At 37.8% G+C, this 25274-nt stretch overlaps 1 protein-coding gene across 3 annotated transcripts in view; it reads right to left on the reverse strand.

Moving 5' to 3' along the window:
* NRXN3 (neurexin 3) overlaps window positions 1-25274 on the reverse strand; it is a 1615508-nt gene that overhangs the window by 1010302 nt on the left and 579932 nt on the right. For all 3 annotated transcript variants that reach the window (XM_060004108.1, XM_060004110.1, XM_069540412.1), the window contains one exon: window positions 22856-22882. In XM_060004108.1, the coding sequence (XP_059860091.1) occupies window positions 22856-22882 (27 nt within the window). The remainder of the gene's footprint in view (window positions 1-22855; window positions 22883-25274) is intronic.

A 25274-nucleotide genomic window follows, 5' to 3' on the forward strand; every position in this document is an offset into this window, starting at 1 on the left:
TAAAGTTCCCAAACCAGGAACCACTCTTCAATATGTGATTCCTGGATGTAAGAACATGTGAAATATTTTAATATTTGCTAAGCGTTTGATGATGCTCAATAAAACTCCCAGAGATGGCTAAAGTAGCATTATTTCATGTTTGTCAGAGGAACGTGCCATACAAAATGGCAACTCTGAGGGATATGGCACTAGATGTGATTAAGATCCATATTTCAAAAATGTTCCCTTTATAACAGCTGCTGCTGCCAACTCCCAGGGAAGAGATTCAGTACACTTAAAGGAATATGTTATATCTTCGTAGAAAAAGGAAAAAATTAACCTGAAATTCCAAATATATTTTATTGTTAAATAATTTTCTTTATTGCTCCCTGGCATGTGTATTATTCTAGTTACACATATGAAACACCAGGAAAAAGTGAGTATATTAATCCTGATTTAAATTTAAAAAAAGTTTTTTTAATTCCTTTAATATTTTGTGTTAAGACAAGGTAGAAAAAAAATCCCATGTTACAAAATATAATCTCTTACCTTCATTCTCCCGACCAATTAACTTTGGGAAATCCTATATTATGTTAGCAGAGATGCAGCATTGACACTTCTACCTTCAATAAAACTTATTCAGAATCACACAAAAATTTAAAATTTGCAGCAGAATCTAGGTTAACATGTACCTTTATAGTATCCATAAAAATAGGTATGTGAAGCAAATTAAGATATCAAACCAATTTTGCTGAGCCTGTTTGCCTTCTTACAAAAATAAAATAATTTTAAGCATGCTACAAGTAACTTGGAAGAAATATTTCAATTAACTGAAATGGCAGTAGTAAGTCAGGTTTATATATTCTTTAAGATCATTTATTGGGATGAAGGTATACAACACACACACACACACACACACATATCTTGGTCTAGTTATTGCATGCTTCTTAAAGCAATTTTATTTCTTAAAAAATCCATGATATACTCTTTCATTAATTCAGAATGACTTCTCCCGCTGGCTGTCTGAAATTATAATAGGTTACTGCTCACTGTGTTAGTCTCTTCTAGTAATTCTTACCAGAATGTAGAATTCTTTAGCATTCATCTGAAGCACTGTTGTCGAACACTGTTGCCTAGAAAACTAACTTGTTTTTCAAGGCAAGACACTCTAATTAACTTCCCTGAGCTGGCCTTAATTCTTTTCGAACCATTTCCTCAAATTCTATTTAACTGAGGCGAAGGACTTGATTTTGAGTCAAATTAACTCAAGGCATTTTATCTAGATACAAGCAATTCTCCTTAGATAAGTGTTTTCACAGCCCCAAACAATAATGGATTAAAAATAATTTTTTCCAAAGTTTCACAAAATTACTACATAGTACAAGAGCAGATGCATTATTTTCTGTGAAACAAACTGATGTGATTATTTTAGGGTAGGATAAGGTTTTTTCCCGTCTACAGTATCCAATCAGCTGGTGACTTTGGAGCATCTAGGCATGCGTACTGAAACTACCAATGGTTGAGCTGTTTTACCCAATTACGCAAAGATCATTGACTATTGTGAAATCCTCTATATTGCCCAAATAATTAGACCTATGAGTCTGATGCACAGTTTCTTAACCCCACAAGTCTTACCTCTAATGTCCTGGTTTCATCATTTCTTTAAATATGGTTCAAATGTTGATTTAACTATTTCTCAACTGAAGCACTGGCTTGCTTCTAATTTAATAATTGTATATTTGAATTTTTAAAAAGTATACTCTGACAACGAACACTTACTCTATATACCTGTGAATCCGTCTCCCCAAGGGAATAAACAAGAATCAAACAAAGGATGACTGTGAATCACAAGGTGAGTTCCTTAACTCACAAAATTGTGATTAGAGATCAGTCTAATGGGGACAGTTTAAGATAGAGACATACAGTCCTTTTCCCTCTGCCCCACCTGCTACAGTTTAATCACAACGATGTCTTCCTGTTCCTCAAGCCAAATATATTCCTTTCATAAGCCCTTGACTTCTGTGAATGCCTCTGCACAGAATGCTCTTTCCCTAAACCTTCCCAAGCCTGAATCCTTCTCATCATTCAAGTTTCAAATGTCCAAAGCTCAAATATCATTTTCTCATAAAGTCTTCCAGGATGGGCCTACCTAAAGGTGTACTTTCTCCCACTTCTAGGCATGTACTTGATTCTATATCATTCTATTCATTGCATTTGGCGCTATCTGAACTCACTTAGGTATTCATATGTTCACAAACAACTCAAACAGCATGCAAACCTCGTGAGACCGGGCAGCATTGGTCTCGTTTAGCACTGCATTACCAGCATCTACAATAAAAATTGCTTTAAATGAATAGTTTTTCAAACTTCCATTTGCCCTATTGTTTGGAATCCCAGATAGAAATTATCCCCAAACATAATTTCTACAAATGTACCTCTCTTTTGGTTCTAGTCCAGGGATTGGCAAATTATGGCCCTCAGGCCAAATCTGGCCTGCTGCTTCTTTTAGTAAATTAAGTTTTACTGGTACTCAGCCTTGCCCATTAGCTTACGTATCATCTAGGGCAGCTTTTGTACTTCACGGGCAAAACGGAGTTGTGACAGAGAATTGAGTTGTTGTGACAGAGACACAAGCTTAAAATATTCACTATCTGCCCATTTATAGAAAAAGTTAGCCAACCTCTGTCTAGACCTTTTAGAGTAGACCACCAGTTTCTAAGTCTTGATGGAAATATTCAGAGGTAAAGTTTATTCAGTGCCAAAGACTCTCATTTGTGAGACAAATATTTAAGGAAGAGCTTCATTATTGTTGGTTGAAGCAAGATTCTCTCCAAAAGAGAGTGAGTTTGAAAGTTAACCTGCCTCCCAAACATGGAACTTGCCATCAACAGAATTACTCACTGATAGCACTTGTATCAATAATAACTGAACAATAAATTAAGTGGTAATTTAGAAGGGAAAGCGAAACCAACATATAATCATATTAAAAACTGATGAAATCCTCATCAATAAACACTTGCTGTCTGCAGGTGACTGTGCAATAAACCATCAGTCTTGGATACAGAGGGTCTAAGCAAACCAGTTCCCTGGTACAAAACAATTTGAGTGGAAGGATATTACTACTCCCAGGAGAGTGAATATGTGTTTTCAAAGGTGGTGACAATAATATCAGACACAACTAAGTATATTGTTACATAGAACAAAGGATACTGCAGGTATGAGGAAATGCTCTTCCATGAGTACAAATGCTATAAGAAATCTAGCTTACCTCCCTGAAGGGACGTTGTCTTTTCCCCGACACTGTTTTGGGTAAGAGCTAGCCTGAGGCTGAGATAGCCAGATAGCTCAGCATGTCAGCTCCCACCGCAGTGCCCCAGAACACAGGGAAGACAGGCGCAAGGCAAGCCAGCTGCTCAGTGGAAGCCTACATAAATTATTCTTTCCAGAAAGACAGTGAAAAATGGCATGGCCTGGTGGCCCTTAGGAATGGCAGTCATAATAGCCACAGCAAGTGTTTCACCTTCATTAACTCGAAACCAATTTGCTCTTGTTCTATTCCAAAGATTCTGTGGTACTTGTTGGAAAAGACAAAGCTTTCTGTTTAAAATATTCTGATGGGACCCAATAGTTTTTTCATCATCCATTCCCTTCGAAGGGATTTACTTGATTCATCTTAGATTAGGTAAAGGTGAACAGAGAATAACAAATTAGAAACCAAGGCACTGGTAGCATCATTCTAAAGATGGTGAATAGTCAATTATTTCTAGAATGTTTCTCTTTTTTCCTTCTTCTTTAGTCCAAGGGATTTCTGTAGCAATGGTACATTAGTGTGATAAACTCCAAATTCTGTTTCCTAGTTACTAATGCTCCACCAGAGCAATGAAATGGTAATTTAGGCTTTAAAAGGCTGAAGTTCAGTAAAACTGGACTCGTAGTTTGACCTTGCATTCACAACTGGGCACCAGAGGAAGATAATCCTTAGGAAAGGGAAGTGAAGACATCATAACAGGGCATGTGTGATTACTGATCACACCCACGCAGGGAGAACTGATTTTTACTAACAAAATTATGCCAAAAACTTCAGTCCCTTCAACACTGACACTGCAAAACAAAGCATGTCTGTGTTGGGCAGGAAAACGTGATGCATTGTTGTATGCCATTGTGCAAACCTCTCCGGAAAGGATAGTTAATATGATTCATAATGTGTCCTTGGCCATGAGGGAAGACATCCAGGAGCAATTAGGACTTACAATATGCATTGTTAAAAGTCTACCAAAATTTAGAACAAGTCAAGTTGTCTATAATATGTTTTAGTAATTAAATGGTGGACAATTATGCCACCAAGAAAACAAACCTTCTTTCTGATAATTGAAGTTTCCTCATCTATGAAACTCAAATAATAATTTTATCTATTTCTAGAGCCAACTTCACAGGCATGAAACCAGTAGAGTCACAGAGAGCCCTGTTGGTTTGGGGTTCAAAGCTTGGCAATCGCTGTCTTAAAATTCATAAGAATTTTATCTTTGAACATCAAAAGCAGCTTCAGTGTGAGAATCTGAGAAGGGAGATTTTCCAGCTGAAATAAAGATATGAGTTAAGAAATATCGGAGGCTCAAAAATAAGGTGGGGGAGGGCAGACAGCAGAAGCAAGAAGAACTACAAATCTGCAGCCTGTGGAACAAAAACCACATTCATAGGAAGATAGACAAGATGAAAAGGCAGAGGGCTATGTACCAGATGAAGGAACAAGATAAAACCCCAGAAAAACAACTAAATGAAGTGGAGACAGGCAACCTTCCAGAAAAAGAATTCAGAATGAGAGTGAAGATGATCCAGAACCTCAGAAAAAAGAATGGAGGCAAAGATCCAGAAGATGCAAAAAACGTTTAACAAAGACCTAGAAGAATTAAGGAACAAAAACCTAGAAGAATTAAAGAACAAACAAACAGAGATGAACAGTACAATAACTGAAATGAAAAATACACTAGAAGGAATCAATAGCAGAATAACTAAAGCAGAAGAATGGATAAGTGACCTGGAAGACAGAATGGTGGTATTCACTGCTGCAGAGCACAATAAAGAAAAAAGAATGAAAAGAAATGAAGACACTCTAAGAAACCTCTGGGACAATATTAAACGCAACAACATTCACATTATAGGGGTCCCAGAAGGAGAAGAGAGAGAGAAAGGACCCGAGAAAATATTTGAAGAGATTATAGTCTAAATTTTCCCTAACATGGGAAAGGAAAGAGCCACCCAAGTCCAGGAAGCGCACAGAGCCCCATACAGGATAAACCCAAGGAGAAACACTCCGAGACACACAGTAATCAAATTGGCAAAAATTAAAGACAAAGAAAAACTATTGAAAGCAGCAAGGGAAAAATGACAAATAACATACAAGGGAACTCCCATAAGGTTAACAGCTGATTTCTCAGCAGAAACTCTACAAGCCAGAAGGAAGTGGCATGATATACTTAAAGTGATGAAAGGGAAGAACCTACAAGCAAGATTACTCTACCCGGCGAGGATCTCATTCAGATTCGATGGAAAAATCAAAAGCTTTACAGACAGGCAAAAGCTAAGAGAATTCAGCACCACCAAACCAGCTCTACAACAAATGTTAAAGGAACTTCTCTAAGTGGGAAACACGAGAAGAAAACGACCTACAAAAACAAACCCAAAACAATTAAGAAAATGGTCATAGGAACACACATATCAATAATTACCTTAAACATGAATGGATTAAATGCTCCAACCAAAAGACAAAGGCTTGCTGAAGGGATACAAAAACAAGACCCATATATATGCTGTCTACAAGAGACTCATTTCAGACTTAGGGACACATACAGACTGAAAGTGATGGGATGGAAAAAGATATTCCATGCAAATGGAAAACAAAAGAAAGCTGGAGTAGCAATATTCATATCAGATAAAATCGACTTTAAAATAAAGAATGTTACAAGAGACAAGGAAGGATACTACATAATGATCAAGGGATCAATCCAAGAAGAAGATATAACAATTATAAATATATATGCTCCCAAGATAGGAGCACCTCAATACATAAGGCAAATACTAACAGCTATAAAAGAGGAAATTGACAGTAACACAATAATAGTGGGGGACTTTAACACCTCACTTACACCAATGGACAGATCATCCAAAGTGAAAATAAATAAGGATACAGAAGCTTTAAATGACACAATAGACCAGATAGATTTAATTGATATTTATAGGACATCCCATCCAAAAACAGCCGATTACTCTTTCTTCTGAAGTGCGCATGGAACATTCTCCAGGATAGATCACATCTTGTGTCACAAATCAAGCCTCAGTAAATTTAAGAAAATTGAAATCATATCAGGCATCTTTTCCGACCACAATGCTATGAGATTAGAAATCAATTACAGGGATAAAATGTAAAAAACACAAACACATGGAGGCTAAACAATATGTTACTAAATAACCAAGAGATCACTGAAGAAATCAAAGAGGAAATCAAAAAATACCTAGAGATAAATGACAATGAAAACACGATGATCCAAAACCTATGGGATGCAGCAAAAGCAGTTCTAAGAGGGAAGTTTATAGCTATACAAGCCTACCTCAAGAAACGAGACAAATCTCAAATTAACAATCTAACCCTACACAGAAAGGAACTAGAGAAAGAAGAAAAAACAAAACCCAAAGTTAGCAGAAGGAAAGAAATCATAAAGATCAGAGCAGAAATAAATGAAATAGAAACAAAGAAAACAATAGCTAAGATCAATAAAACTAAAAGTTGCTTCTTTGAGAAGGTAAACAAAATTGATAAACCATTAGCCAGACTCATCAACAAAAAGAGGAAGAGGACTCAAATCAATAAAATTAGAAATGAAAAAGGAGAAGTTACAACAGACACTGCAGAAATACAAAGCATCCTAAGGGACTACTACAAGCAACTCTATGCCAATAAAATGGACAACCTGGAAGAAATGGACAAATTCTTAGAAAGGTATAACCTTCCAAGACTGAACCAGGAAGAACTAGAAAATATGAACAGACCAATTACAAGTAATGAAATTGAAATTGTGATTAAAAATCTTCCAACAAACAAAAGTCCAGGACCAGATGGCTTCACAGGTGAATTCTATCAAACATTTAGAGAAGAGCTAACACCCATCCTTCTCAAACTCTTCCAAAAAATTGCAGAAGAAGGAACACTTCCAAACTCATTCTATGAGGCCACCATCACCCTGTACCAAAACCAGGGGAAGATAGTACAAAAAAAAAAATTACAGACCAATAGCACTGATGAATATAGATGCAAAAATCCTCAACAAAATACTAGTGAACAGAATCCAGCAACACATTAAAAGGATCATACATCATGATCAGGTGGGATTTATCCCAGGGATGCAAGGATTCTGTAATATATGCAAATCAATCAATGTGATACACAACATTAACAAATTGAAGAAGAAAAACCATATGATCATCTCAATAGATGCAGAAAAAGCTTTGGACAAAATTCAACACCCATTTATGATAAAAACTCTCCAGAAAGTGGGCATAGAGGGCACCTACTTCAATATAATAAAGGCCATATACGACCAACCCACCACAAGCATCATTCTCAATGGTGAAAAACTGAAAGCATTTCCCCTGAGATCAGGAACAAGACAAGGATGTCCACTCTCGCCACTATTATTCAACATAGTTTTGGAAGTCCTAGCCATGGCAATCAGAGAAGAAAAAGAAATAAAAGGAATACAAATTGGAAAAGAAGAATAAAACTGTCACTGTTTGCAGATGACATGATACTATACATAGAGAATCCTAAAGATGCCACCAGAAAACTGCTAGAGCTAATCAATGAATTTAGTAAAGTTGCAGGATACAAAATCAATGCACAGAAATCTCTTGCATTCTTATACACTAATGATGAAAAATCTGAAAGAGAAATTAAGGAAACACTCCCATTTGCCACTGCAACAAAAAGAATAAAGTACCTAGGAATCAACCTACCTAGGGAGACAAAAGACCTGTATGCAGAAAACTATAAGACACTGAAAGAAATTAAAGATGATACCAACAGATCGAGAGATATACTATGTTCTTGGATTGGAAGAATCAATATTGTGAAAATGACTATTCTACCCAAAGCAATCTACAAATTCAATGCAATTCCTATCAAATTACCAATGGCATTTTTACAGAACTAGAACAAAACAATCTTAAAATTTGTACGGAGACACAAAAGACTCTGAATGGCCAAAACAGTCTTGAGGGAAAAAAATGGAGCTGGAGGAATCAGACTCCCTGACTTCAGACTATACTACAAAGCTACAGTAATCAAGAGAATATGGTACTGGCCCAAAAACATAAACATAGATCAATGGAACAAGATAAAAAGCCCAGAGATAAACCCACGCACCTATGGTCAACTAATCTATGACAAAGGAGGCAAGGATATACAATGGAGAAAAAACAGTCTCTTCAATAAGTGGTGCTGGGAAAACTGGACAGCTACACGTAAAAGTATCAAATTAGAACACTCCCTAACACCATACACAAAAATAAACTCAAAATGTGTTTTCAAGACCTAAATGTAAGACTGGACACTATAAAACTCCTAGAGGAAAACATAGGGAGAACACTCTTTGACATAAATCACAGCACGATCTTTTTTGATCTGCCTCCTAGAGTAATGGAAATAGAAACAAAAATAAACAAATGGGACCTAATGAAACTTCAAAGCTTTTGCACAGCAAAGGAAACCATAAACAAGACGAAAAGACAACCCTCAGAATGGGAGAAAGTATTTGCACACGAATCAACGGACAAAGGATTAATGTCCAAAATATATAAACTGCTCATGTAGCTCAATATTAGAAAAATGAACAACCCAATCCAAAAATGAGCAGAAGACCTAAATAGACATTTCTCCGAAGAAGACGTACAGATGGCCAAGAAGCACATGAAAAGCTGCTCAACATCACTAATTATTAGAGAAATGCAAATCAAAACTACAATGTGGTATCACCTCACACCAGTTAGAATGGGCATCATCAGAAAATCTACAAACAACAAATGCCGGAGGGGTGTGGATAAAGGGGAACCCTCTTGCACTGTTGGTGGGAATGTAAATTGATACAGCCACTATGGAGAACAGTATGGACATTCCTTAAAAAACTAATACAGAATTACCATATGATCCAGCAATCCCACTACTGGGCATATACCCAGAGAAAACCATAATTCAAAATGACACATGCACCCCAATGTTCACTGCAGCACTATTTACAACAGCCAGGTCATGGAAGCAACCTAAATGCCCATCGACAGATGAATGGATATAGAAGTTGTGGTACATATATACAATGGAATATTACTCAGCCATAAAAAGAACAAAATTGGGTCATTTCTAGAGACGTGGATGGACCTAGAGACTGTCGTACAGAGTGAAGTAAGTCAGAAAGAGAAAAACAAATATCATATATTAACACATATATGTGGAACCTAGAAAAATGGTACAGATGAACCAGTTTGCAGAGCAGAAATTGAGACACAGACGTAGAGAACAAACGTATGGACACCAAGGGGGGAAAGTGGCGGGTGGGTGGGGGTGGGGGTGCAATGAATTGGGAGATTGGGATTGACATGTATACACTGATGTCTATAAAATTGATGACTAATAAGAATCTGCTGTATAAAAAAAAATAAAATTAAAAAAAATAAAGAAGAATTTTATCTTTGAATTTTTTTTTAAGTGATGTTGAAAGGGAGCCTTCGTTCATGCATGGTCCTGGCCCTCAGGATGAGTGCCTGGCCACCCTCTTTTCTACCTCCACCCAGAAAACAACTGCTGCTACTTTCTGCCCTTTGTGCTGAGCCGTTGGGTGGAGTCTTGTGTGACTGTGAGGGTCTGCACTCAGCCCATGAGTATCCTCATGCTTGAGGGAGCACATCAGATGGCAAATTTAAGTAAAAGGAAAGAAAAACACCACCACAGGTAGAAAAAGACAGAGTGTTAAAGAAAAGGGTAAGCTTCTTTCCTCCTTTTTTAACAAGGGGTTCACATTTTCATTTTGCACTAGGCTCCACAAATTATATAGACGGTTCTGCCTACTGCATATAGTTATTGTGGGATTACAGAATATATGTAACAACTGAAAATATTACATGGCCCAAAATAAACGCTCACTGAACACTGGTCCATTTTTGATGTTTTTGTTTCTTCTGTATATATCTCTTCATAGGCAAACATAAAGGCGTGGCACTTGTACCACTCAGCTTTACCAAGGACAGCTTAACCTCTCTGGCATTAAACTGAACCCTTGATCCCTGTGACTTTGCTAGATGAGGATCCTCACTCTTAATAATATGACCTTACTTGGAGTGAGAGAAAAAGCCCTGAATTCATTTCACACAAGATTCTATACCAGCTGCTACATTAAAACCCTGGAAGTTATCTCGGGCACACTCAGCTTCTTCAAACACTGATTCCTGTCCTATCTCCTGTGAAACATTTTACAAAAGAAGCAATTTCCTTTGAAAAATCAGAAAGGTTAGGCAAGTACCCAGGAGGCCCGGGTAACTGATGTTTCTATTGTTACAAGTTCAAATGATCAACGAGCAATCCAAGCTGTGAGACATGAGGGCCACAGGAGTGACAGCGGGTTTTAGTGCCCGTTTAAATGCTGGGATGAAAATCACATGGTTGGGAGCAAGGCTTCCGTTCAATTATTTTTCTTCTTCATCAAATGATGTTATAGCTATTACTACTAATAATGATGGCTCAGAGAAATTGCCTTAGGGACAAGGGCTAATGAGTAGCAGAGCAGGTATAACTGAACCCACAAGTTCTTTTCTTCCCACCAGGTAACGCTGCCACCCATGCTGTTGTTGTTTGTTTTTGTTTTGTTTTTCTGCTCTGAGTAATGTTCCTCATTCTCTTTAGGATCAGTTTGAAGCTTAAAGGGGCCTATAAAAATAATACAGGAAAGAGTATAGATTTCTATCCAGGGTGGGTGAGACATAAAACCTACACAATTTGACATGTACAGAACAATACTGCCCAAAAGCAATTTGTGCTTCCCATGTTTCTTTGAACAATCAAAAGAAGAGTCAGATCAATTTGAAATCACATTTCCTCATTTTAAATGTCAGCCTTCTAACATAGTAGTATTTAGTAAGGATTTCTAAAAACATATTTCTCTTTAGGACCTGGACAAATATCCTTAACATGTTAATCTATGGTATTCTAATTGGATCTGCTGAGATTTCCTTCTTTGTTAAATATGGAACAATTTTCCTCTTACTAAGTAATCTGTATTCATACATGGAGATTTCTCTTGTCATCCAAAGTTTCAAGTCATTAGGCTTATAATTATTAATTCAATAAATGTGCATTAAGGCCAACTATATGTCTGGCACTGGCCAGACAGTGAAGATACAATGACGAATAGGACATTTTCCCAAACTGTGAGGAATCCAAAGATTGGTTCAGGAGGTACACATGTAAGCAAATAAAGCAACACAAATGTGATGAGACTTCTGAAAGCTGTGCATTCAGGGTGCTCTGGAACTTTAGAGATGAACAAACCTAGACACGCCTGAGGAAGGGAAGGCTTCGCAAGAGTGGTGACCCCTGAGCTGTCATGAAGGATGAGAAGCAGTTGGCTATGGAGATACAGACAGAAATGGTCCACATAAGGTAAAGCATGGATGCAGAAACGGAGGTATAAGAGAGTTTGGGGAAGTCGGGTAACCACAATCTGTTTGCTGAGACTAGAGCACTAGGGTCTAATGGAAAGAGATAAAAGACAAGGAATACCAACTAGGCATCAGGCACATGGAGGATGACTCAGCAATTAACTGTTACGGCATTCCAACACTACCCTCTTCTTAGTCATCCCTATGTCTGTGATAATTCCTAATTCATCCTCTATGCACCCCTACATGCCAAGTACCTTCCTGTCACAGAATTAAGCAGTGCCTTAGAGACTAGTTATGAATAAGAACGGGACACTAATATGTCTATAAAGCTGAGGTGAGGAAGCCTGACTCCGGAAAGGTCAAGGTTACAGAAAGACAAGCTAAAGAAATAGGATTTATTAGTGACTAGATGCAGCGTCTTTCGTGGGGACCATTAGCCTTTGTCCTGGAGTGCTGATTGCGTTCATTTGAGCCTCAACATGTCAGCATCTGAGCTGGAGAGGTAACATGTGCGGTCGTGAGGAGCACAGCATTGAGGTCAGATATACTGAAGGTGAGGCCAGGCAAAGCATTTCACATGATTAAGTCTCATGTCTAAAATGAGGATAATAACACCTTATAAGGCCATGGTGAAGATTAAACAAGATCATGCAAGCAAACTGCTCATCTCAGAGCCTGGCAGGCAGAAAACAATCTTGGCTATAATTTTTACTGTAACTAGTAGCCATTTGTAAAGTCGATCACTTTATATAACAATAGCAAAGGTTTAAAATTTGTTATTGCAAATGTCCTTGTATATGGACTTAGCAGCATCCATCTTTGCTGTAACAAAGGAAGAAAAGCATTCAGGGAAAATTTGTCAAGGGGAAAGAATGGGGTTGTGTCTTCACTTAGTGTTCAATTTTCTTGCCTTTGAGATGTCAATCATGAGATTCTCATTCTACCAGGTATGTAGGGGTATGGATAAACTCAGTCATGGATAAGTACCTGGGCACTTACCTAGTCATTAGGGTAATAGAACACCTAGCTTTTCTATTTCTGATAATCAGCAAGTTTTTTTTTTTTAATTGGTTCTTTTATCAAATAGGGAGTTTGCTTGTAAATAACAATCAGTGAATCAAACAGTTAAGTTAAACATTCCAACTATTGACAGGTATACAATATGACTTTAATTTCAACCATGAATTTCTTCTTATAAGGAGATGGCAAGCCTTCTCTAGCCATCCCCTAGGCCAATGGCTTCACCATATTGTCTTTATTCACCTTCTACTGTGTTTTCTTTTTCTTTGTGAGATCAGAAAGATACAGAATTTTTCTACAGCGATAGAACACATTCCTCTTATGCTACTCCATTACAAATACTCATGTGTGTCCTTTCTCTTGGTCTTTGCCTACTTTGCACACATTATGTTCTTGCCACCTGCTGCTTCGGCTCCTTTCCTGTTTTCTGTCTCTGCTTCTCTCACCACCCCACTCCTGGGGGCATCCTCCTTTCGGTCAGTGGGGTAGTTCCTTCTCCTTGGAAGGAAAAGGGCTTCCTGACAGACTGTCACAGGAAAACCACTCAGAGGAAATAGACAGCCCTTCTTCTCTCCACCTTGAACATTTCTAATTTTCTTACGTTTTATTTTCTTAAGAACAGAGGAATAGCCCCCGTTTACTGTTTTAGACTTTATCCTGCCCACACTTGTAGGTAACATGAATTTCACCTCTCTGTCATCTCTTAGACTTCAGAACTAAACCTCACTCTATTCATAATGCTGTTCACCCAACAACCAAGAGTTTAGGTCACCATATCCTTCCTAATTTGGTATCTTTGCAGTGGTTTACCCCCCCACCCTGCATTTTTTAAAACTAATTCTGAAGAAAATCATGTTTCGTAGCATCACTAAAAGACTACAACTTAGGTGACAAATGGTGTTCATTTGATTAAGAATCAGAAAATGAAATTTTTGAAGACTCATGCCTGCCACTGATCACCCTGAGACCTTATGCAATGCACGCACCTTCCACAAGCCTTGGCTTCCCCATTCATAATATGTTAATATTTAAATATATGCCCCTGACAGGCCTACTGGGAGGATCCTGAGCTCATAACCGTTCAGAGACTTTGCTTCAGGGGATATGATCTCTATTACATTTTGTCTCTCTTTTAGAACACATGCTTTTTAACATTTTCCTATTGCAATATAATGTCAGCCATTCAGGAAGACTTAGATTACTATAACTAAGCACCATATACCTCTTGCTTTCACAAGGCTTTTGGGATGACAGCAAAATTGTTTTGTATACAAATATTGTATAATCAGATTTACTCTGAAACAACTTCATTGTCAGAAGGAAAATGTAAACATCCCCTTTAAGATTTATTTCTCCAACTTCTAATAAACATCCAGTTAGAAAGCCTTGTGATTTTAGTCACTTAATCAATAGAACAGCCAGAAAATTACTCTGTTTCTTTCAGAAGCAACATCCCCTGGTGTGTAAGTTTTCTTCCCAAAATTGATTCTAAAACTGAGATAAACTCTGCTGAGATGCTCTGAATCAGTAGGGAGACTTGCACTTTGTGGTTAACTGTTCCAGAAATTCTATAATTCAAATTATAATCTTCTCCTAAATAATGTATGAGTGAAACCTGCTGCACTATATATACTATCTAGTGAAAAGCAACAAAAAAGAAGTATATTCACTGATGCATTTATCTTGTTATCAAACAGGAATAAAGGGTTTGGTTGGTAATGTTAACTTGTCAAATGGTTACTACACGTACTACACCTCATTGATAAAGTGATCCTTCCTAATTTTCAAAATATAAACTGTTCCTAAATATAAACTGTGCCTAATACTTAGCGAACTTGTATATAGCGAACCTTGTAAACCTTACTGCGGCAGTTAGACAAATAAAATGGATCAGAGTATAAAAAGACATTTTCAAACCGTAGAATGAAAAACAGAAACACCATTTATAGTCAAAATTACAGCGCCTGAAACATCAGCTGTTGACGTTTTGTATGGCTCTAAGCAGGTGGTCAGACGCAGGAGGACAAGCCAAAACAGAAAAAGGAAAATAAGGAAAAAGACGTGACTAAGGAGACCCAGTGTTCAGGGCCTCAGCACTAGGAATATACATACATTGTGAAAAAAAGAAACCATTATGTTGAATGGAATACTGAAATGAACAATTGCTGAATAAAATCTATGAGAAACTCATCTGGATTTTAAAGGTACATACATCTGAGTTTCAATTTCTCTAAGAGAAACAGAAAACGAGGGGAAAATGGGTGTGTGCCTAGTCTATGAGGATTCCTTCTGCATTTTCCTTGGAAATCCACAGTATAAATCCCTAAAACTGACATCAACACCTGGAACCCAGTTAACTCTCAGTAAATGATCATCGAATAAGTGAACAAAGAGTGACAACATGTAATATTTACTGATACACATTCACCTTCCTTCATGAAATTCTTCTGACCCAACCAAAGCCTGGACAAATTGGATTTCATGAAAACCTTCATTTTGTCTGAAATTCCCTGCTTTACAGAGGAAATAATATTTATTCTTTCAGATTATTAGGGATAAAAGAACAAATTCACTCCAGTTATTTTTTTCTTCCTTTTAGAATGACAACAAAACAAAGAGCTGTAGTTTATATTTTTCTGGCTTGTATCTCTGTATCGATCCCTAAGAGTATTTGTAAAAATAATAAATTAAGGTAGAGAAATGGGTACAATTCATTACCTCAGTGACTTAATTATTTTTTAAGTATACACTATGTCCAAGGTAGCTTCAGGTCATGAAAATCCTACAGTGGCCAGATATCAGCATAAAAATTTGAGGCTGTGTTGACATAAGATATCACTATATGTATGTACATATCTCCAAACTATGCACACTAATTTCATGGAAAAGTACAGTGGCTTGAACTGTGATTGTAAACAGTTCTAGGAGTCTATATTGCCGCTCTTGCCAGACAGTTCAGTTCACCATAGATCATTCCTAAATTGGCAAGGTGTTTGCTCTTTTTTAGGATGTTCAGATAGAGAAATTTTACGCCTTTATTTATCAACCTTTTCTAAAATTCAGTAACTCTATCAACTTTGCTTATATCTATATACTTCGTGAAGTGTGTTTTTAACTTCTTTGTTTTTTCCATCTCCTTTGCTATTTCCTCTGCTTCTTCCTTTTATGAGACAAAACACTCTCCTTGGGAAGCCACTTATTTATAATATAATGCTTCAATCTCACTTCTATCTACTCTTTAATTGGGTGCTTGATCCCAATCCCTTTATCCTTTCTAAAATCCAGATGGATTACAAATGTTAAAATACCTTCCTGAGTGGCCTTTTCCATACCAGGAGCCCACTGTACATAAGAGAAGCAGACCAAAAAGTGATAGATTTGCATGTTAGAGCCCAGGGATCAGTTTCAAATCACAGAAAAAGTGGTCTTAGCTAAAGCCACTGAAAGAGACGTTCCTTCTTCTGATTTTCTCTATTTTAACCTGTGCTCAAAGGACATTCTCAGAATTTGGGGATGGATGGTACTGTAGTTCTAACTGCTAAATGGTCATTAATTCTCTACTTCTCTGGGCATCATGTATAAATCTGATAAGGCCTGAACCACCAGCCTTTGTGTATGTGTATGGAATATGTGTAATTTCAATTACCCAAAGGTCCACATGTGAATCTCTTAACATACTGACTTATGCTATGCCTCAACAAACTGGTTGAAACCAAAATACAAGATCTCCTAAGAAGGGGATGACTCTCTTCTCCTCTTGGTGATCTAGCCCTCCTTTCTCACAATGGTCTGAATAAACTTGATGACTTTTAAATCCATGCCAGGAATGTGTCAAGGAAGCCAGAGAGACAGTAATGTTCTTAGCCAGAAATCTGTACCCTTGCTGCAAAAACTCTTATTTCTCTGACTCTCTTTTATTTTAGTTCCTGTTTAGATTATACAAAATTGATATTAGAAGATATTAAAGTCACAAATATGATATCATTGAATCATATCTGTGCACTTTAAAGATAATATTTTCATTTTAGAACACTATTAAGCTTTCATTAAAATGATATCAGAGTCTCCAAGACAAAAACAGAAGAACTCATGAAACCAAAATACTTTCATTAGTTCTGGGTTAACATCAAGTATTTGTTTATCATAATGCACTGAGGGGGAAAAAAAAGCCAATGTGATGTTCTCATCAACAGTATTAGTAATGCTATTGATGCAGAATCCAATGCAACTCTGATGACCTTGAAAAGAGTTTATTATTGCCCTGAGTAATAGACTGAAGGAAGTAGGATGCTCATTTTACAGGCATCTATTAAGCTACCAAGAAAGGCTTTAAGAATACATAGGTATCCATTCTTGAACAAAAACAGTTCTCAAAAGATCATCTTTTCAGTTGAAATACTCTGCTAGTACAAGTCATCCTCATCATCACCAAAACCATCACCATCACCACACATTTAGCACATGTTACGTTCTAGCTTCTGTTCTTACTCAAAGACGCAGATACTATAATTATGCACATTTTACAACTGAGGAAACTGAGGGTTAAAGTAAATTGTCCACAGACACAAAACTCATTAGTGGTATAGAAAGGGTTGAACCCAGCCTATCTTTGTAATATTCAATGTTTATTTAGGAAGCATCCTACTATCACAGTCAAATCTGCCTATTATTGATACTATGAATAAACTTACATGTGAGGTATTTTATATGTCACAAGAAATATAAAACATTCCAAAGAGCAACAAAATTATGTGTTATCTTTTAAAATTCAGGTTTTGGTAAAAGTTGAAGTACACCATAATCATTCCATAAAGAAATACAAAGTCTCAGGTGTGATGTTGATAGTTGGATAAAGAATAATACATTATTGGATATAAGATTCTGCTTTGTGATTTTTTTCCATCTTCACTAAAACTCTACTAAGAGAAGTAGTATGATCAGGCTGACAGCAATGGTGATCCAAATCTTGGAATGGATACCAGAGAGGTTCTACAGTTTCCTTTGCAGAGACTTAATAATGAAGAAGTCAGCCTCCTGGTTGACCTGAGGAGGTAAGTGTTTCTGAGTTAAAGGGATAAGCTCAACAAGTCAGCTCTGGGATTTCTAGATGAAGCAGGCCTAAAGATGATGTCACTTATTCTGGTACCACAGACAGGGAAGACAGAGAAAAAGAGAAGAAAACCAGAAGTCTAGTGTAATAAATTTTAATGCCTAAATTAAGCAAGAACCACCCACACCCTGTTGACTTTGCCAAAACACTGGCATTGAGTCTGCCTGGAAACCCAAAGCAGAGAAGCGAAGGCAAAAAGCAAAAAACAGGTGCAAGGCAGAGCAAGTGCGAGAGAAGGAATATTTAGTAAACACTAGTAGTTTTCAGAGGTATGATTTGGAGATATAGAACATCCTTGTGATGTTATTTTCTTGCAGCTCTTATATTACTGTGCATCTCTATGATTCAAAGATAACAGAGTCTGTGGGAAGTGGACAAGATTATAAAAGCTGTTCTCAGACACAAATGACTACATTGTGGCACTTCCCTGTCTTAAGGTCAGTATATTTTTGTATGTCAAAGAAGGAAAACATTAATCTTATCACAGGTAAGTTAGTAAGGCTTCAAGTTCAAAGTAACTGGGGGGAGCTCTACATATACCTAAATAGTCAGGCATATACACAAAACTCACGATTTCCTCACAACTTTCATGTGATATATGCCCTCCTTTCCAGAAAGATTGAGAGAATGGCCACACACAGAGGAATTAGCCTTTGAGAGAGAAAGACTGGAAAAAAGCGGGAAACTGACATTCATTAATTTGTGTTCACTATATTCATTCATACTATACTCATTTAATCAATATGAGGTCACTGTATTCATTCATACAGCACACAGCTTAAAAGGGATGGGATGAAGGAGGGGCTAGGAAATCATAGGGCAGAGTCACAATCAGACAAGGTTCAAGACGACAAACCATTTTACAGACTTTCATTTGAGCAAACACCCACGAGATCAACAAGAAGTTCATACCTGTTTTCAGAACTGCATGCCTCTTAGGTACTGCCAGCCTCATGGAACTGGAACCATAGGAATGAGTGATTTCCTCCAGAAATTCCCAGAAAGCAGCCCTGTTTTCTTTAGCTGTGCTCCAGGTCACCCTGGAGTTCAATCCACCATGATGACTGCCAACTCTGTTGCTCTTTCGCAGTTTTAAAGTCAGTTCTAAATTGGAAATTTCCTTACTACTTATTTTGAAATATCCCTGGCAGATGAATCAAACACAGCATATCCCCAATTCAACCAAAGACTTTGATTGGCACAGTCTCTAATAAATGTTTGGTGATAACAGCCTGAGAAGAGTTTATGGTGTGGTACCTTGCAGGATTTGGAGAGCAGGGGTAGTAATATTTGGAATGAGTAATGATAAGTATATCATAGATATTATGGGGAAAGACAAAGTACTGGAAAAGAGAAAGTAAGAAAGGGAGAAAGGCAGAGAACCTGATTAGAAAATTGTTTCTGCTTCTTGGAAACCCTTGTCATGGAGCTGTGTCAGTTACTGACAGAAGGGCCAGCCAAGAAAGCCAAAAGGAAAAAGGCTTTTGTCTTGTGATCACTGCCCTCTATCATGTCCAGTTATTTTCTCCTCACACTGGAAGATGGTCCTTCTTCATGTTCTTCTTGCCATTAAAAAGACAGTCACACAAACCCTTGGAAATAGCCATTTCCCTGAATGAACAATATTTTGAGGCAGATGAACAGGAAAAAAAAAAAAACAAACAGATGATGTCATTCAGTATGTTACCTGACTGACTTTTCACAGAACAGGCATTCTAAAAAAGAATTAACTGGAAAAATTCATGAACTTATATACAAACTTAAAGTTTAATTCACTATGTCCCTTCAAGAGAAAAAAGTTTTGTGTTGCAACTTGAGCAATTACACCCTATGACAGCTACTGAAATGCCAGCTGGAGCTCAGGAGTAAGTGGAAAGTCCTTCCCTCTCACACTCAGGCTGCAAATCAATCTTACTTCTTGTACTCTTCCAGTGAAAAACTGTGTAAGAGGCAGGATCCGCACAACTTGAGATTACAGAAACAACTTGAGATTCTATAACAGGTTGAACTATGAACTCTGATAGGTATGTGAGAAGAGGGGTTTAAAAGTTCTAGTCACCTGTACCTGTTTTATCTCCTAATTTAGTTGTATAGTCTTCTCAAACTTTTCTACCCAAATGCCAATAATGGTGGGAATGGAATAGAGAAGATACACAATAAAAATGATAGGACTTTGAATTCTTATGTTTTTTTCTTAAAACATAAGAATAAGGTTTATCTATTAAATAAGATTCACGTTTATTTGTGTTCTTCTGCATCATATATCACTTTGCTTTCAACTCAAGTTTTTACTCCAAATCAACAATTAACTTCAAGAAAATGTATCACATATACTTTGTGACTCTACAGTACCCTGGGTACACATCTATACACCTCAGCATTAAAGGACTTAGATTAGTTTGAAGAGCTTGTGTTTTGTTTTGTTTTGTTTTGTTTCTATTCAACCCCTGTGCAACTAGTGGGCACTATGTATTCTTTCTCTGATGCTTTCACCCAAACTAACTTCCGTAGTATGTTAAAGATTTATCATGAGAATTCAAAATTGATTTTTCAAAATCCAATCTTGGCTTTTTACCTAAATATTGATTTAAGCCAGTTATATTCTTTCTATGCTGTGATCGAAGTCGGGAACGCATCTTTGCCGTGTGCATTTCCTCTCGATGCTGCTTCTGGTGGCTCTGAATAGAAAATCTTTTCTCAGGCTTAGAAAATCTGCTGGCATCTGTGTCCTGGATAAGAATCACTGTATTCCCAGGAGAAAGAATTTGGGAACTTGTCTTATGATGACTCTCCATGGCTGATCAGATGGAATATATGGAATTAAATGTAAGATAAAGTATGGATAGAACACAAAAAGCAGGCCCTGATACCCTGATCAAATAACTCCCTCAGTTCTCTGTTCTGCAAATAAGTCTCTGAAGCCAGAAGGTGCCAGCTTCAACTTTGGAAGACGTTCTCCACCTTCATGCTCAGCTTTCATCTTATTTCCTTCTGGAAACTAATGCAAAAGAAAAAGTTTTCTATAGATATGCTATATTTTTTTAAGAAGCCAGACACAGATGACTACATGTTATATGATTCCATTTATACAAAATGCCCAGAAAAGGTAGGTTTATAGAGACAAAAGCAGACCAACAGCTGTCTAGGAGTATGGGCAGGAGAAGGGATTAACTGCAAAAGGACATAAGAGAAATTTGGGGAGTGTTGGAAATGTTCTAAAATGTGAATATGGTGATATCTGGACAACCCTAGAAATTTAATAAAAATCACTGAACTGTAGGCTTACAATGGATGAACTCTGTGGTATGGAAATTATATATCAATAAAGCTGCTTAAGGAAAGAGAAAATGCCAGTCTTCGGAGAAAAAGGATGTTTCAATTAGACTTGTAATGATCTAAATATCATGAGAAATTTCTGTCTAATTAGAAATATTTAAACACAGCAATATAGGACATTGCTTAAATTAACTGAAAGTGATGCCAGGACAAGCAGAAAGCACTGTACTTTAGGAAGTTGTTGTTTATATCAATTTTTTACATTTCTTTTTGTTGTTGCTGTTCATTTATATGGAACATTTGCCACCCAGAAGTGGATTTGGGCTTCATTAGTTTGTCATCCTGATAATGTATCTCCCAAGAAAGAAGGTTAAACCAGCTAACACCTTTAAAATTTTTAGAAGGATGGGACAAACAAGTAAATGAAATGTAAGAGGCTATCTCCTTTTCTGAGTTTGTTCCTACAGAAAGACCCTAGCAAGGAAAGCAGCAAAAAATCAGGAGACAATACTGCGAATCACGTGTGTTAGATGCTCAGTCAATCCAGTTTTGTCTTCCTGGTCCACGGGAGACTGTTATTTCCCAGTTTCCTCTGAGTTTAAGATGGAACCATGTCTGACAAAATATAAGCGGAAGCGATGTATGGCATTTTCAGGCAAGGCAATAAAACATATTGCATAACTATCCAAGCTCTCTCTCTCTTCCCTATGGATAGAACGAGAGGTGAAAAACTCCAAGGTTGTTGAACCCAACTCATGGAAGAATCTTAGTTGCCTGAATTACTTCTTTGAAGAGAGCTGACCAGGAGCGCTGCTCAACTGGCATTGGACTTTGCCCGAACAAGAAAGAAACCTTTTTTGTTGAGCCATTGAAATGCTGGGATTGTCTGTTGTAGCTTATCACCCTAACCAATTATCCTAGTTGCTTAATTGTTATTTAATTGCCTTAACTAATATGACACACTATAGAGCTCAAAGTATATTTCTTCCTTTCTTCCTTTTATCACCTAGTTCTACTCTTTCCCTCATGCCCATCTTTCCTCTTTCTCCTCCTATGGCCCTACTTCATGACTCCAGTTAATGTGCACTTCTGAGACAGGAAGAAATGCGTGAGTAGTATTCAGCCTGTTCCTCCTTAAGACCCTTCTTCAAGAGGTGGAATATTTGAATGGAATAAGGTAAAAATAATAGTCTGCCATTCTTTATTCAGAAGAGCTAGAATGTATCTCAAGTCTTTGGTTAAAATGTTACATTATTACCAAGAGCAATGCTTTGCCCACCCTCCTTAGGGGGAAACAAAAAAAAAAACCTACAGCGATAAATGCCAAGAAACAAATGTCAGAGTTGGCAGCCACCCTGTGGGTCATGAACTTTGCTTTCATTTTCTGAAGCTTTTGGTAGTGGAGAAGTGCATTCTGGTTGCTCTAATGCTTTTTGTCCACCCCTGAGAGTTATTTTCCCAAAACAACAAATTACCATTTCAATTCATTTTCAAAGTCATTATCCAGGTACCCTTTCCTCCTTTTCCGCATATAGAACAAATGCAAGGAAAGAAGAGAGGACCTGCCGCAATTCCGAAACCACACCCTGGGCCACACTCAGCCCAAACCATCACCCCAGCCCTTCAGCTTGTAAACCCCAGTTCCCCCCAACTCCACTGTCAAAAAATAAAATAATTCAAATAAAAAACAGCTCATAAAACAGTAAACAAAATAAAGTCAGTTTTCTTTTTTTTTTTAAAGAACAAAATGAAACTTGAGGGAAAACTTACTGGAGTTACAGTTTATCCTGATACAGTCTAGATGGGGAAAAATAAATGAAAGATGAAATTGCATCCTTCAAGGTAACAGCTGCAGACATCCAAAAACAATCAGTCCACCCTTCCGGGGACAGACACACGCAAGAAATGTGGCCATTTTATATCTATATATACAGTATGCACAAGTTTAAGGGTGGCTGTATATGTACAGTATATTGTTTAGTAAAGTTGGATACATATATATATACACACACACATATATATATACACGTATGTATAGAGATATATACTGGTATACATATATATCCACAATAGACACCGAGTAGGCTTTTTTTTTCTTTCAAAAATCCTATTCACTTATATAAAGTATTTCAAAACTGGACTTTGAAATATTAATTTTGTTAAACTTGGAAAATACTGCAAAAATGTCCCCACCAAATGTAGGTTTTAGTTTGTTTCTCTCTACAACTGGTTTTTCTTAAAATTTATCTTTAATAGTACCATCAAGACAATTTTTGTTTTAGTATTTCAAAGATATATCACCAGTCTGACATATCGTATCATTTTAACCAATCTGTCCATGAAGTTTCTCAGTGCAGTATTTAACCCTTTCTCTTTTTCTAAAACCAAACTCCCTCCACCCTCTCTCCTCAGGTCAGGCCCCAAATGCTATAGAAATTTATGCAGGCAGATTTGCCGTTACCCTCAGAGGTAAGGAAAGGGTTAACACCACCTGGTCATCTTCTGTCATAAAATGGCCACTTGCAAACAGCTAACCGCACAAACACCCATCCCAGATTTTAGAGAGGCGGGCTCGGGTGCTGGCTAAAAGGAGTTGTATGATATTATCATAATTGATTGGGGTCTCTGCTGTAGTTTCAAAGGCCCCCAGACCAACCCCCTCATGAAGTCCATCTCCGTCTTCCTGCCTGAATGCTCAGACTGAATCAAGCGCCCACAGCATTTGAGGAGAAGGCGAGACAGGCACATGCGGAGGAGGTCTTGGGCACCTTTGACATCCTACCTATTTCCCTCTGTGATCCTGCATCTTGAAGAAAGAAAATTCTTTTTTTTTAATGGGAAAGAGAGGGAATAAAGGGTGGCTAATTTTCTTGTGCTGGTCACCAGACAAGGTATTTTGTGTCAGAGATCAGAGTATCTATCCTTTTATTAATATCTGTTTGGAGTCAGGGACACACAGCATAAAAGGTATAGAGCAGAGTCAATGGGTGTTAGTAGGGGTTGGGAAGAATGGTCAGAGAAATGTCTCAGGTTAACTGTTACCAGGCTTCCCAGTTGATCCTAAGTTTGGTTTTCAATTGTGGGAATTCCTATAAGAATTTGTTTAAAGCCAGACATTAAAAGGTAGAAGTAAAATGATAAAGAAAGGAGAAAATTACAGGAAAAAAATACAGTTAGAAACTGTGCTTTTCTTCTAGCTAAGGTTAACCCAATAGTTTTGGAGGACTTGTGGAAGATAATGCCACGATTTGAATTTCCTGAAGTAAACCATTTTAAGCACGTGAGAAAGAAACCAGTGGCAAATGACAGGGCAGAATGAAACTACGTGAATCCAGATAGGAGCAATTTATAACACCCAAGCGTTCTGAGGAAGCGGGCAGGAAGCTTATTTGTTCCCCAGAAGAACATCTCTTGAGAAAAATCTGGGTTTGGTTTCGTGCGGTTAGGTTTGTCATGTGTCGTCAACCGCAACAGAAAAGTGGGAGCAAACAGCCCTGGAGCAACTGGTACGATCACCGGACAGAGGAGGCCATGCCCCTGGTGAGGACTGGGGAAGGGGAGGGCAGGGAGGGAGGAAGAAGTGGGGCCTCAGCTGCCGGTTCGCCTACCATCACCCGAGGCTGGAGAAATGCTGGAGAAATGCCCCTCACTGATGGATTCAAGAAAGAGGGGAAGCAGAAGTATGGGCGTGCTTCAGAGAAGGAAGGGGAAAGAGTGAGCCTAAAGCAACAACCCCAAGAACTTTAAACAAGAAGTGGTTTTCTGCTTTGGTTTCTGTGCTGCTGAGGATTTATTCTTAGTCAAGGACCTGGTCTAGGCAGAGGTGCTGGGTTGGGCTTGTCCTTCTGGGTTCACTCAAGTGATTCCATGAACTGAATGGTGTCTTTAAAACAATGTGAGGACTTGCAGCTTTCAAGACAGCAGACAATTGGGTATGTTAAGTCAAGAAGTGAAAAATTATTTTGCTACTTTCCTTGAAGAATAAGTTTGAGGAGAAAAATCTACCCCAGTTCCTTGTTCACAGGGTCTGAGAGGGTGGTCTTGATAGTGATGATGTTTTTTTTTTTTTTTTTTTGCGGTACGCGGGCCTCTCACTGTTGTGGCCTCTCCCGTTGCAGAGCACAGGCTCCAGGCGCACAGGCTCAGCGGCCATGGCTCACGGGCCCAGCCGCTCCGCAGCATGTGGGAT

The sequence above is a fragment of the Delphinus delphis genome, chromosome 2 (genome assembly GCF_949987515.2).
Source record: "Delphinus delphis chromosome 2, mDelDel1.2, whole genome shotgun sequence".
NCBI classification, from domain to species: Eukaryota; Metazoa; Chordata; class Mammalia; order Artiodactyla; family Delphinidae; genus Delphinus; species Delphinus delphis.